This window comes from Ursus arctos, unplaced genomic scaffold (assembly GCF_023065955.2).
Source record: "Ursus arctos isolate Adak ecotype North America unplaced genomic scaffold, UrsArc2.0 scaffold_13, whole genome shotgun sequence".
In the NCBI taxonomy this organism is placed as follows: Eukaryota; Metazoa; Chordata; class Mammalia; order Carnivora; family Ursidae; genus Ursus; species Ursus arctos.
In genome coordinates this window covers 14,267,547-14,282,278 of record NW_026622797.1, presented here as the reverse complement: position 1 = coordinate 14,282,278, position 14,732 = coordinate 14,267,547, and the positions used below count along the sequence as shown (strand labels likewise).

Sequence of the window (14,732 nt, the reverse complement as noted above, 5' to 3'; positions counted from 1 at the left end):
ATAGCAACGTGCTTGGATAAACTAAGATGAAATCATGAGTGCCCTCTTGGATAGGTTCTTTCCTGCTGTAAAATAAGAGATATTAATCTTAAAAACCACTTTAGAGTCTTAGATCAGGGAGTGGAATCTACTCTTTGCATTCCTGTTTGGATTTATTAATCATCACATGGCTCTTGGCTCAGCACCAACCATTTATCAGAAGTCGTCGCTTGGATAGTCTTATTAGACTTAAAACTACTTAGCTGGGGGATTTTTCTGAAAGACAAACTGCTGAAAATTGGGAAACTTCTCCAGTTCATGCAAGATAGGACAAAGTCTTAAATGAGACACAGGGCAGGGGATCAAAATACTGCAGGGTATGACTTAACGATCTTTGCAGTGTCTCGAAGGCTAATAGGAGGGAGCAGTACGACTACTTTCGTGACTTTTGAAACTGCATGACATCTATAGGAGGAGAGAGCTGCACTTACTTTCAACAAGAAGGCCAGCTTTTTCTTCTGTTCATCCAGACGCACGCTGGCTGATTTCCACTTCTCCTGGATTTCAGTGAGCTCTGCCTGCAAGACGGCCTCAGCCCCACTGTCGGCCGAGAGCAGGAGCTGCTTGCCTGCCTCCACTGTTAGGATGTAGCTGCCTTGTTGTCGCAGGAACACTTTTTCTTTGAACTGAAAGGAACCGTAGCTTTTTACTTTCTCATTCTTTTCTTCACCACCCTGGTGCAATACACATGTTTTGAAGTGACCCTACAGTTTTTCACACATCGCATGCCCTCTTTAGCCAACATTTATGGAGCTAGTAGTTGGGGCGTGAATGGAGCACTGTATAAATGAATGAGAATTCAACAGGGAGAGGCTTAATTTCTGTCCCCAAGTTAAACACAATCACAGTGCAATACGGAAACTGCTCTAGGAAACTGATGCATAGGGAACATACCATTACATGTTTCATTTGTTTTAAGTTTTATTAGGATCTTTTCATTTCTTCTGCAAAAAAATGTTTGTGATGCTTGTTTCATACAAACAACCCACTTCCAAGAAAGACCAGTACTCAAATATCTAACCCACGTAGATGCAAGACAGCCTTCCTCAAAGGGGAAAGGCTTCATGAGTCTTGGAAGACATATGAATACAGCCAGATTAAGAAGGACCTTGTGTAATGAAGGCCAGGAGTCAGGGAGAAGAATCCTTCCACGCAGAGAAATGAAGATGGGCAAATTTACTATACGAGATCCATAGGATGAATTCAGGACCCTGGGGCTAGAATACAGTAGGCATGTGAAAGAGTGGCAGAAGATGACACAAGATCACACCTTGCACAGGAATTTTTTTAATAGTGAAAGTGACTGAGATTCTCAGGAGAATATTAAGCAGGGAAGAGATGTGTTTGGATTAAAAGACTCTGCAGTAGGGTAGAAAATGGAATGGAAAGGGGGCGTATACTGGATACACTGAAATAGGTTAGAAAGCTATTGTCTCTGTAGGTAAGAAATCATCTAAGGTAGTGGCAGTGGGGATGGAAACTGGGAGTGTATTAGAAATGGGGAGGGAGAGAACAAGAACATAGCTCTAGAGAGACTCTAAAGTTCCTAACTGACAGACAAGACAGCTGGTAATGAAATTTCCTCAAATCAGGGACATGGGACATGCGACTGCTGGACAAAGGCTCCGTGGGAACCCATGGAGTATATTATGTCTGTCATGCGCATACATACGTATGTGTGTGTGTGTATGTATATATAGATATATATATCTATATATACATACACACACACACAAATTGAAAAGGCAGTTGAATACATAAGTTGAAAGCTCATGAGGTAGATGTGACTGGAAGATAGCACATTGGCCCTTCTGTGCTGGTAGGAGGCAGATGAAGCCATGGGTGGATGAGGTCTCCCAGAGAAGTGAGGAGAAAGGAGCAGCAAACAATGACCTCCAAAGCAAGAGGAGACCATGAAATACACCAGGGATGACTGATCGGAGTGCTAGGAGGGGGCTGTCTAAGGGGCTGGAGGCCCCGGTTCCTGGGGCAGGTGGAAGGAAGGGGCCAAACCAGGAATGGACCAAGAGCTCAGACAGGACTGAGACTTTTATCTTTTCTGGAACACTCAAGTTATGTGTTTAAATTGCTATAATCAATGCAAAGTACTCCTTTCCTGGCCATTGCCTTTCCCTCCATGCTGGAGGTTAGTGAGCTGCTAGGCGGCACTGGTGTGGGCCATGGACAGGGTCTGCGAGAGGCTGGGCCTGACCAGACAACCATCAGTAAATACGGACTTTGTAATGCAATCAGATTGTATGTTCCTGTTGATACTTTGGAACAATATTTGTCCTCATTCCAGTGTCACTCCAGGATCCTCGTGAAGAACTGAGGCGAGGGTAAGGTGTCCAGTGGAAATGTAGAAGAGCTTTAAATAGCGTGTGTTTTGCACCTTACCTGCACTTCATCGAAGAGGGTCCTTGCCTGTTGCAGTGGTATTGGGATGCTTCCGAGAGCACTCACGGGAAGATAGGACACTTCAACCAACCATTTACGAAGCTTCTCTGCCATCTCCCTGTACCGCTGCCACTGGCGAATCTGGCTGTCGATGATGCCCCGTCTCTGCTGGGCCCTGCGAATCACTCCCTGCCACTGATTGCTGAGAAGTGTCAATTTCAGGTTGAATTCATCCCTGGTGCAGAAATAATTACACAGGGAGGAAACACTGTTACCCTGGATGCATTTATGTATCAGCCATGTAGAGGCACGATGTATACACACTTGATGACCCTAATAAGCCCTGAGAAGTGATTTAGGGGGGTTTTCAAATATCACACCATGATCTTATACTGGGTCTATTTCAAGTAATTTTTAAAATTAATAACTATTGGTTTTTGCAAACATTTTCATGTCTCAGCACAGGTTACAGGCGTATCTGTAAGGTCACTAATTATTCCCTCCCTGAATGCACCAGAGGGGAGGGAGCATAGGGTAGCAGATGCAGTGGGAAGGGGCCCAAACCCTAAGTAAGCAGTGTATGCAGCAGGTGACAGCATCTTGTGAATGTTACAGTGGGAGGGAGAAAATGAGGACCAGGGCACCTGGGTGGCTCAGTCAGTTAAGCGTCTGCCTTCAGCTCAGGTCAGGACCCCACGGTTGTGGGATCAAGCCCCACATTGGGTTCCCCGCTCAGTGGGGAGTCTGGTTCTCCATCTGCCCTCTCCCCCTGCTTGTACACACTCTCTCTGTCAAATAAATAATTAAATTTAAAAAAATAAATAAAAATATATATAGAAAAAAAGAAAATGAGGACCAAACTTTTTTATAAACCTCTGTCTTCAGCCAGAATTGTAAGCCACTTTGTATGAACAACACTGGGTTATTTCAGCTAGAATCATAACCCACTTAAATAAAATCATGTTATTTAAAAAAATTTTTTTAAGATTTTTATTTATTTATTTGAGAGCTCGATCGCGAGTGGAGGGGGTGCAGAGCAGAGGGAGAGGGAGAAGCAGACTCCTCACTGAGCAGGGAGCCTGATGCGGGGCTCGATCCCAGGACCTGAGCCAAAGGCAGACATTTAACCAACTGACCCACCCAGGCACCCCTAAAAATATTTTTAAAACTCATAAACTCCACATTCCCTCACAATAAACAGCACTTATCTTTAGCGAATTAGTTCACATATTAATCTAAATCGTTCCTTCTACATTTTAAACCCACTTCATTTTGTTCTTAGAAAAATGAAAACTATCTAGTCATCACTGTCTGTATGAAGGTTGTTCCACATACTTAGAGATAGTAAATTTTGCTTAAGTGTTCTTGATTTTAGGCTAAATAGTCTCAGGTCTTTTAGTCTGTCCTTTCTACCTCTGTGTTTTCTACCTTTAAAAAAATGTCGGTAGATCTTTAGGAAGTTTTCCTTAACATTCAGTTTGTAGCTCTAGAACTGATTTGTTCAGTATCAAACAGAAGGAGGTTCCTTGTACATTGAGTGCTATTCATATTTTAATATTTAAGTGTAACATTACTTGTCTTTTCTCTATTGTGTCGGTTTTGCTTTTCTTCCCTAGATAAACTATTCTCTCCTCTTGAGTGTGGCCTCAAATCTGAGCTGAACTTACTCATGTGGACTCCTATATTGTTGACACATCCTATCATCTAGGCCCACTCTAAACCTTGGCTTTGTAACCAAGTGTGTTACTGGCGCTTCTGTTTTTGAAAGGAAATTCTGATGTGAATTATCTAATTGCAGTAGAATTAAATGTGATGAATTAGATTCATGAATCTCCCCTAGAAGCTACAAGCATCTATCATCTCTGAAGACATTTCACTCCAGGACTTGAGACTGTCCTACAACAGGAAAAGTGCCCTGCACATTGCTTTTCCTATCAGGCCACTATCCAAAATATCTTTGGAGCCCTTGTCCTCACTTTCTGTAGAGCCAAACTGTCCTGGGCCACCTGCCAGCATGAGGAAGTACTGAACACATGACACCGTTCTCATGGCTGAACTTGAACTCTAAAACACAAGACTATAAACAAACCTTTAAAACACAATACATTTGTAATCTGGGGCCTTCATGCTCTAATCTGAATTGTTTTTTCTTTTGCAACTTTCAGAATTATCCTCGGTCCAAACCTCCCATTTTCCTCTCTTCGGTGTTTCTCCTTAACTGTTAACATTTACAATTTAATAGATGTTGGCTTGTACATGAATTTTAAATTTTGTTTTACTTACTGGCTTAAACTTTTATAATACTGTTATAGAGTTGACCAAGGGAGGATAAAGCAAAGAATAAGTTAATTGCATTTGAATTTGTTTGATTCTGAAGGCCTTAGATTCTCAGTAAAGCTCACATTTAAGTTTGGCTTACTTTGGATAGAATAAATATGGTATCACATTTGGTTGTTCCAAACTTAAATATCCACTTAAAAACTGAAATTTCTTCAAAACACTTTAAAAAAAAGTTAATGAAAACAGTGATTTATGTTCTTTTTTTTTTTTTTTGAAAAAAATGCTAAGTTAATTATAATCACGGTTACTGGTCCTTTATATGGGAAAGATGTTCTTATGTAAATATATAAGTATCAATGAGGTTTATACTCCAAATATCACTACATAAAGTAGATGTGCCAGATTAGATGTTGTTCCTAGGAAATGTAAGTATAATACAAAATCAGCACTTCACACACTGGAAGTCAAAGGAGGAGCTAGATTTTACCTCTTCCTTTTTACTAAAGAGGAAATCTGGTAAGTAAAGGAAGATGAAGCAGGATTTCAGTGTGTCAGTGTCATCTGACTAAAGTAGCAAACCATTTTCAAACCCGAAATCACCATGGTATGGGAAAGCTGGCTCGTCCTGACTAAAACCCAGATACACGATTCTACGGCCAGCTGAGTGACCTTGGTCACACCAGTTTGCATTTCTGGGCCTCAAGTTTTCATCTATAAGTAAGAGAGATGATCTAATCATCTCTATGCTCCTTTGAGGAATATAATTTCTCTAACTGTATGAGAGGATTAGAAGCATCTGTTTACAGACCATTGATACGTCGTTGATACAATTTTTTCTGATCTATTCATTAATTCCAGTCTCCTGCAGAGGTCTGGAGAAGGCTGGCTAGGTGATTTCCAATTACTCTATGTCCTTCATGTAATATAATAGCAGTTCTTTAAAAGGATTCAATACTCAGTCGTTTCAGAGATTCGGACAAGCCTTTTCTCCAATTACAGAGGCTCCATTGCAGTACAATTGCCTTAGGAAGATTAGACATATGCCCCTTAATCTGCTCATTAAAAAGAAAATGACTAATTCCCTGAAACCCTTCTCCATAATAATATATCAAAGATCCTACCTGTCATCAACTTGACCTTGTTCTAGGAGACGCTGCCCATCAATAATGATCGAGTGCAAAATCTGCTGGCGACTGAACATCTCTGCTTGAAACAACTATTATTTGAAAAAACAGAACAACATACTTTTAGAGCTCCCAGTTTTACTGACCAGTTTTCTAGTAACTTCCCCAAAATTCTGGCTTTAGCAAGGCTTTGAAAAATATTTCCAGTTGTATCAGGATACGTGTGAAATCCCGCAGTATAGAGGAATGTATTTTTAAATAATCAATTAAGATATACTTAAAGATAAAGTTTAGTTTTTGCTTACAAAAACTAAGTGACTAAAAGTAGAACTATGTTTCCCTTCTTTCAAAATCACCTAATAACATTAGTTAACACATAATTTGTATTCTGGTTTATTTATAGAGAATAGCTTAAGACCTTTTAAAAAGTTGAAAAAGATTTAAGAAACCCCACATTTTTCTTTGCTTTTTTTTCAAACTCACTGTTTTTGAATTTAATTTGGTTAATAAAATTATTTCATTACAAAAAAAATTCAACAGGAAGTTTTTCAAATTATTTCTGCTGTTTTTTCAACACTTTTATTGAGATACAATTCAGAGACCTTACAATTCACTTATATAGGGTATATAATTTAATGACTTCTATTATATTCATAGACTTGGGCAACTATCACCACAATCGAATTTAGACCAAAAAGAACTTCTCTCTCAGCAATCACTCTCCATCTCTTCCCAATCCACGAGCACTAGATAACTACTAACCTATTTACTGACTCTACAGATTTGTCTACTCTGAACATCTCATGCAAATGGAATAATGCAATGTACTGTCTTTTGTGACTGGCTTCTTTCCACTTAGCATAATGTTTCCAGGGTTGATCCATGTGCGGGAAGTATCAGCACCACATTCTTTTTTTACTGCTGAATAGTATTCCACTGTACAGACATACCACATTTTACTTATTCTTGCAACAGCGGACGGATATTTAGGGTTGTTCTCACTTTGGGGCTATTATAAATAACACTGCTGCGAACAATATTCTTGCACAAGTTTCTTCGGACACGTATTTTCATTTCTCTTAGGGATAAAGCTAAGAGAGGAACTACCAGGTCATATGGTAACTCTGCTTAATATTTTGAGGAACTGCCCAACTGTTTTCCAAAGAAGCTTCACCATTTTACATTTCCACCAGCAATGTATGAGGATTCTAATTCCTATATACTCTCATCAACACTTGCTGTCTTTTTCACTGTAGCCATCATAGTGGGTATAAGGTGATATCTCACTTAGTTTTGATTCATTGTCTTTAATTCCATCTTCAGTCAACTTGATAAAACTGGACTTAAAAATACCTTATACATATTTAAAGTCTCTGTTTTTAAAATTTAAGCAAAATACTTTAAAATTAGTTTCATTCCCTTTTAAGTTCTTTTAAGCTTTTCTCTGCTTTTAGGTAAATCCCATTTCTCCATTTGTTTATATTTCAGAAACACATGGGCCAATGTGGTTGTACCAGTAAACAGCAAAATCGAGACGAGCAGCAAATTAATTACTTTACTTTTTGTATCTAGTTCTCTTTTCAGTGTTACTTAAGAAATAATTATGGTGCAATTTGATCAAGAGGTGCTCTCGGAGATATTTGGCGGCTTGATTTCCAAGTATAAAATACGGTATGTTTTTTTACAGAACATACAATTTTCATTTATCAAAGACTTGCAATCAAAGCATAATCTCTTAAGCAACTAGCCTTGGCAATATTAATGTGGTATGTAACTCAATTTGAAAATTGTCTAACTTTCTGCATTCCTTCCACACACACCCCTGACTCCCCTCCCCACCCCCCATAAGTATAGACTTTTACCACAATTCTGGCAGTATACATTGTAGGATATTGAAGCCTGCTACATTTTTAAAACTGACGATGGAAGCAAAGAACTGGATCACATTTTTGTAATTAAGATACGAAAACCTCAAACTTAAGAAAGAAGGCAAAACAATGCCTACACCTGGGCAGACTTAGCACAAGGTACGGTGCCTGAACCCTCCACAGGGCATCGTACAGCCTTTTCTAAAGATCGAAAACAGTTTCACAACCCCCAAACCTAGCAGCATAACTTACCTCATGTGCTCTCTGCTGCTCCAAAAGATGCTGATAATTGCCTGAAATCTCTACCGCTAACTTCTGTTCCGTCTGAACCAGGAATTCCATCCATGTTTCACATTTTTCCAAGAAAGTCTGGTGTTGCAGCAAAAATGACTGCAACTTACTGACAAAACAAAGGAAAAAGAGTAATGATTATGTTGCTGTTTGTTAATTCTTAAATTGTCAACATATAAAGCTAGATTAAATAAATATCCTCTGCCTCCAGTTCTAGTTTGACCACCACAAAGCTTTCAATGTTAGGTAGTAAATTTTTAAAAAAGAAAAAAAAAAAAGTTTAAAATGGCAGGTTTTCAAAATGATAAAATTATGTATGTACCCTTAATATAGTCTCATGAAAAATAAGTTCTTTTTCTTTTTTGTTGAAACAATATTTTGTACATCAAGCATGGGAAACCACAATCTGAGCTCGCCACTTCTAGTTCAAATTTTGTATCACTGGAAAGACCTGGAATTTATAAATATGCACAAACCATGCACTTCTATCTACTGGTATCAGGGTGGCCCAAACATCTCTTGGTTACTCTACCTGAATCTCTCTGTGGTCTGAGAGGAGATCAGAGACCAGTGCCGGTTCAGATTCTGCATCCTTTTGATTTCTTTATCATTCAGCGGTAGCCTATATCCAAGCTCATTTAGACGGTCTAGGTCAGGGGCCATGCTGCTGAATTTTAACATCTGCCCCTGGAAGCAAAATTTAAAAGCCAGTTTAGCACTATGGTCAGAAAAGGCAGAGTTCTTTCAAACTGCACAGTGACCTTCTGATTTTAGGAAGATGAAGGTCTTTGGTTATCCCCTGCATTTCTAGGCCACTGACTTGTCATCTCCAGAGCTGCAAATAAAGGAGAGCTGCGACTCCTAACCCCTTCCGCTGCTGTTGCCCCCGCTGCTAGAGCTCCTCACTAGCTTCTACTGAACGTTTAGTAGTTTACTTGCTGATGGATGAAAATTATGCTGATGACAGAAAAGGCTTATTTCCTACCCTTTATCTTCCCTTTGTCTATGCTAATCTGCTCCTTTATTATCTAATATCAATAAGAATATTTATAATGGTAACCATTATAATAGTAATAGCTAACGTTTCTTGAGCACTTATTATAAACCAAGTAATAGTATAAGAGCTTTACCAGTAGTAACTCATTTTATTTGCAAGACAATCCCCTAAGGTAAGTACCATGACTATTCCAACGTTATGATGAGAAAAAAGAGGCTCAGAAACGATGAGTATATTGCTCATGGCTACCCAGCTAGTAAGTGGTAGAGCTGGGGAAACAAGAGCCATTGAGCGCTTGCTAGATGAATGGCGATCCCGTTCGAGCTTTGAAGTCACCACGTATTATCCCAGCAGCTTCAGTTTTAGGTCCTTGGACCCAGTCCCAAAGTTGGTGAGACTCAGCTGACAAAGCTTTCAGAGCTCCTCTTTCCCTTCAAACACAGGACAAACTGTCTTTTCTGGTTTTCAAGTGGGCATTGTAACTCCATCTAGGAAATTGGCTATAGGCAGAGGAAAATGGCAGGACACCTTTGGCTGTGTTTGTTTTCTCTCTGAATGCTCTGAAATAGGCTCATTACCCTAAAGACAGAATACATCTTTCCAACTGTTGAAGTCAAAAGTGTAACAATCAAATGGTAGAACTTTCATGGGCAGATATCAGCAGTGAACAAAACTGACAGGCAATAGGGGCTTATGGGGCTTACAGACAGTAAGAACTATTCCAATAATACTATTCCACAATAGTAGTCACCGAATCGCATTAACGTAATTAAATGGTCTGTAAAAAATTTTGAAGAAAAAGAATAGTGTGCTATGAAAGTGTCATGGGGGAGCCTGACCATGAACAAAAAGGGGAACTTTCTTAAGAGAATGACATTGAACAAAATGACCAAAAGTTCATTCCTTTTGGTGGAAGGGAGTTGGTGGGGCCAACAAACGACTTCCAGAAAGAGGTGATGTTATGTGCGGAGATGCTAGGAAGCACTGTGATGGACACTGAGATGTACAGTGGTGAAGACAAGACCCTAAGGAAGATGGAAGCCAGGTCCACAGGGCATGATGATCCACACTGGTCTTCAGCCTGAGAGCAGTGCAAACCAATGGAGGGTCTAAAGCAGAGGAATAATATGATAAAACTGGTATGTCTATTGTTATCATTTTATTTACTGGATGTTTAAAATAGTTCATAAGTAAGTAAAACCCATTAAAAGAAAAAGATCATTCTGGTAGCTGTGGGTTGGAGGGGTTGGGTGGCTGCACAGAGGGCCACGGAGGCTGTTGCCAGGGTCCGAGATATAGGGGACTTGCCTAAGAGTGGATGAGGGTAAAGATAGAGACAGGAGGTTCAAGAGCTCCGAAGGAGGAGGTGACCCACCAGGCAGGGGAAGGGACGAGAGGCGGGAAGGAGGAGTGAGCTGGAATCCGAGGACTGCCCCGGGCCGGCTCCCATCGCAGGGTGTGAAATCAGTGTGTGTGCATTGCGGGAAAACAGAGCTGGGAAGGGTTTCTTTGGAAGCTCAAAATAAAAAGTAGGCCTATGTCAGGAGTTGTGAGTATTCCTTAAGATTTTGAGGACAAAAGATAAAAGATCTAGGCCTAGGATTTGAATGTACTTACCTTAAGTTCTTCCATCCTTTCCTGGATGGTTGAGAGATCAGATGAATGGCTAGGGTCCTGCCCTTGTAATATTTCTTCAGCTTCTACTATCCAGGCCTCCAATGCTTCTAAGCTCTTGGTAAAGGTTTCATAGTCAAGAACTCCAGCCTTTTTTTTTTTCACAAAAGAAAATTGGTATTTAGATATCTAATGAAAGGGCAACTGAATAGTGACATTATTTTTCATATTGTGTCAAATTGCCATCCTCAAGATTCCATAACTAAAGAAACAAGGCTACATGATTTAACTTTTCTTCTCTTTATTCCTGTAATTTTTTGAAAATTTAGAATTACTCCTAGATACCATATTAATTGACCAATTAAAGTTATTTTTAAAATATATTACTAAACAGAAAAATATTCTGATTCTTGGCAAAAACTTGTTATATAAACATGAATGTCAACAACAAAGCCACTTAGTATTTATTAGTCGAACGTATTTTACTCAGTACCGTGGAAGGAAGCATTGCTTTAGGGGCAAAAATACATTGTAAAGAATAGTGCAAGACTCCCACCTTCCCTTGTCCCCATTGGAACTTCCAAGTTCATTTACTTTTTAATTCTTTGGTCTTGAAAGAAGCGTTTTTTCAATGATGAAAACATTTTCTTTTCCTGTGGTTAGGCTCAGATGTTATAGAGAAAGCCAATTTATAACACATACCAAATATGAGCTCTGTGACATACCTGTAACATAGTCTGCTGCTTGCAAAGAGCCTGCTCTAGGGTACATAGGTGTTGACTCAAAGACAGCTGATCAGATTGAATGGCTGATGCCGCTGAAGCATCCACCTGTTGCTTGAGCTGCTCTCCCAGCTCATGCAGAACAAAAAGGGAATCCTTCACTGTCCCCAGTCCTTTGAGGAGATCCTACAGACGATGAAAATATGCTCATTATGAAACAGCATGGTAAGTGTACTCCTTAAACTGATAATCAGCAAAGGACCACATATCTGGAAACACTCAATTCTTACTTGTCAAATTATTACACTAAATAACTCTCACCTGCAGAAAAATAATGAAGAATTAAATCTGATTTTTAAACATGGATGCGTGTTGACATTTTTTAGAGATACATGTACTATTCTTATAATAAGAGCCCCATAAGTTCATTGTAGGACGTTGGGGAGAAATGCAGAGAAACATACATAAGAAGAAACATTATCTACAAGAAGAGCCAATAAATGGAAACATTTTGGCATGTTTTTCCTATCTTTTCATGTAGTTGACATCAAATCAAAAATATAGTGCTACATTTTATCTTTTCCTGCTTAATATTGTACACACAATGGGTAAGTTTGTCAACAGCATCTTTCGTACGTGTGGTTGCATTATAGTGATTGCACAGATCCCCCTGTCTCAGTGGAGCCTAGAAGCCCAGCAACGGCCCTGGTGAGCAGGGACTGAAGCCAACTGTATCTCCATTCTTTTCCATGGCTTCTCCTGCCTCCACTTTTTGTGGGACACTCTTAAATGCTTAAAATTCAAGCCAATGGAAATTCCTTGTTTCTGGTTTCCATCTACCACTAAGAGATGACACATGACTGGTTCTTCTACCTGTTGCTGGTACTCCACCAGACATGGTGAAAGAGTAGAGCCTGCTCTATCTAGAAAGTGACTCCTATGAGAGGGAGAAAAACAAAAGGCAGCTTTGACCTTGACACAGATCTTAGACAAATTCAGAGAGATAATTGGAGCATTACTCCCCTAAAATAGGAGTGTATGTGTCAACTCAGGAGGGCTGAAAATTGAAAATGACAAATCTTATAAGGATAAACTATGTGGAAGAAGGAGAGAAAAACATATTATCTTTAGTATTAAACTTTAGCTCTAAAGTGATTATTTAGCATTCACGAGACAGTATTAGAATAGGTTGAAATTTGTGTGCTTTTCGTAACTTGCCTAATTCTAATAAACCAATTTGGGAAAGTTTACAAGAGGATCTTTGAAACAAGTTCATTAAAATAAAGACAAATAAGGACAAATCGTAAGAACCATGTAATGGGTGAAACAAGAGAACTGTTTCTGAAAACCTAAAGTAGGTTATTGGCAACTTCAGTGAAAAAAAGAAATATTAAAAAGCTATTAAAAAGAGGTATACCAGTAAATCAGGAGAGAAAGACTTCTACTATTACATTCTTAGAAAAAGTAATTATGTTGATGCTTACATAAGAAATAATGGACCTAACTAGGTAATACCATTCATGGTGGATTTTTTAAAAATACAACATTATTCTCCATACTCTCTCATTTCCTAATATTGACAAATACGTAAAAACCAACAACTTAAATCTTCACAAAGATGGTATGCCATTAGGAAAAATGGGGAAACAACTCATCTATAAAAATGAAACAGTGGGAGGGACCTCTTAAATCTGATACATATGCAACTGTGTTCTGAAAACCTAGCAGGCTCTTTGATCCTTAAAACAATTTTTGGGTAGCTGTCCCACATGATGAGACATACCAAAGGCTTACAGACATCAGCACTAGCTTTGCTAAACTTGAGATGGCTAAGACTGGCATGGTGGGAAAACACCAGCGTTCCTACACATACGTTGCAATCTTGAATCCATGTAGCAACTTCGTCATCAGCAATGTCCTTGTTGGTGGCTGCCTTCAGGAGCTCATTGGTTCGACCCTCCTGCTGCTGAACTGTGGAAGCACACTGTTTGGAGTAGTCCTTGTATCTTTGCCAAAGTTGAAGTAGGGCTTTGCTGGAGTGCAGCTGCTCAGCAATCTCTTCCAGCAAGTTGTTCCATCTGGAAACAATAGCCAACACTCACGGGCAGATTAACACCTCTTACCAAATGCTGTTATTTGCTCTTTTATTTTCATGATCCTGCTTCATGTGAATATGGGAATAATTCAGAGATGTCTCATTTCTATTTGACATAATTTTACTATGTAATATTGCCCACTCATATTTCAAGGGAAGATAGTAGAAATGAAGTCCATCTTTGGGTAGACAGCAGTTTTAATATCTTTCTAAGTCTCTTCATTATATTTAGTTACATTAAATTCATTTGTGAAAACTGAAACATTAGTAGAATAGAATCTATAAAGCTCAAATTCAAAATGCCAGTGGGTTTTAACTGTATCATTATTTGTAATAAGGTTGTGATACAAATAATGCATAACAGTGTAAACTAAGCATGTTCCATACCTCATATTGACATCTTTTAACGTATTGGTAAGCGTTTCTGTCACGGGTGGGTGACACTCTTTTAACAGTTGGTTGGTGACAGAGCCAAACCTCTGCAAGTTCTTTTCCTGTTTTTCCAGATCATCTTGAAGATTCTGCCCCAAAATTAAAAAAAAAAAAGTGCCACAGATGACATGACAGGATGTAAATTCTAATAATCAAGTTTAAAAGTAATTTATAGCTGTTTTCATAAACTTGTACATAAAAATACATAAACCATGACTTTGTTCCAATGCTTTATAAATTTTCCTTAGATAATCATTTCTTCTTTTATAATTTTGTTCTTATGGATGTGAAAAGAGATCCCGAACAACTAAATGTTCTTACAGTGGCATTTGGAATTCTGCTGGGAGAGCTCACGTGAGTGTCCCTGTCCATCACCTAGTAGGAAGCTATAGCAGTGATATGTGTCACTGCCTTTGCTATTCAAAGTCAAAACCCAGGTCTCCATTTTATTACATATCTAGAGTTGTTCTGCCAGAAACTCTGAATAATCAGACCTTAAGAGGTCATGGCTTTTCTGAGTACCACTTATAAGTTCTGTCTCTGGGTGTTATTCCTCTCAAAGCGTATTTATTAGACAGGCTACAGACTTGGCACGGTCTTCTACCAAGGACTAGCGAAGGATCTTGAAGAAGACATTTCCCGGTAAACACTGCTGGAGTGCTAGACTCAGTTCTTTTTTTTTTTTTAATAATAATTTTTTATTATGTTATGTTAGTCACCATACAGTATATCCTTAGTTTTTGATGTAAAGTTCCATGATTCATTATTTGCATATAACACCCAGTGCACCATGCAATATGTGCCCTCAGTTCTTAGTAAAACTCTAGGTGACACAGGTTACAAAAACCCAGCTCTATTTAACACCAGTATCTG

The 14,732-nt window shown here is 38.9% G+C and overlaps 1 protein-coding gene across 25 annotated transcripts in view; it reads right to left on the bottom strand.

Moving 5' to 3' along the window:
• SYNE1 (spectrin repeat containing nuclear envelope protein 1) overlaps positions 1–14,732 on the bottom strand; it is a 447,744-nt gene that overhangs the window by 71,591 nt on the left and 361,421 nt on the right. For all 25 annotated transcript variants that reach the window (XM_026505077.4, XM_026505081.4, XM_026505085.4 and 22 more), the window contains 9 exons: positions 13,815–13,948; positions 13,206–13,410; positions 11,336–11,518; positions 10,614–10,760; positions 8,532–8,686; positions 7,961–8,108; positions 5,838–5,932; positions 2,437–2,671; positions 471–665 (listed from right to left, as the gene is read on the bottom strand). In XM_026505077.4, coding sequence (XP_026360862.3) covers positions 471–665; positions 2,437–2,671; positions 5,838–5,932; positions 7,961–8,108; positions 8,532–8,686; positions 10,614–10,760; positions 11,336–11,518; positions 13,206–13,410; positions 13,815–13,948 — 1,497 coding nt within the window. The remainder of the gene's footprint in view (positions 1–470; positions 666–2,436; positions 2,672–5,837; positions 5,933–7,960; positions 8,109–8,531; positions 8,687–10,613; positions 10,761–11,335; positions 11,519–13,205; positions 13,411–13,814; positions 13,949–14,732) is intronic.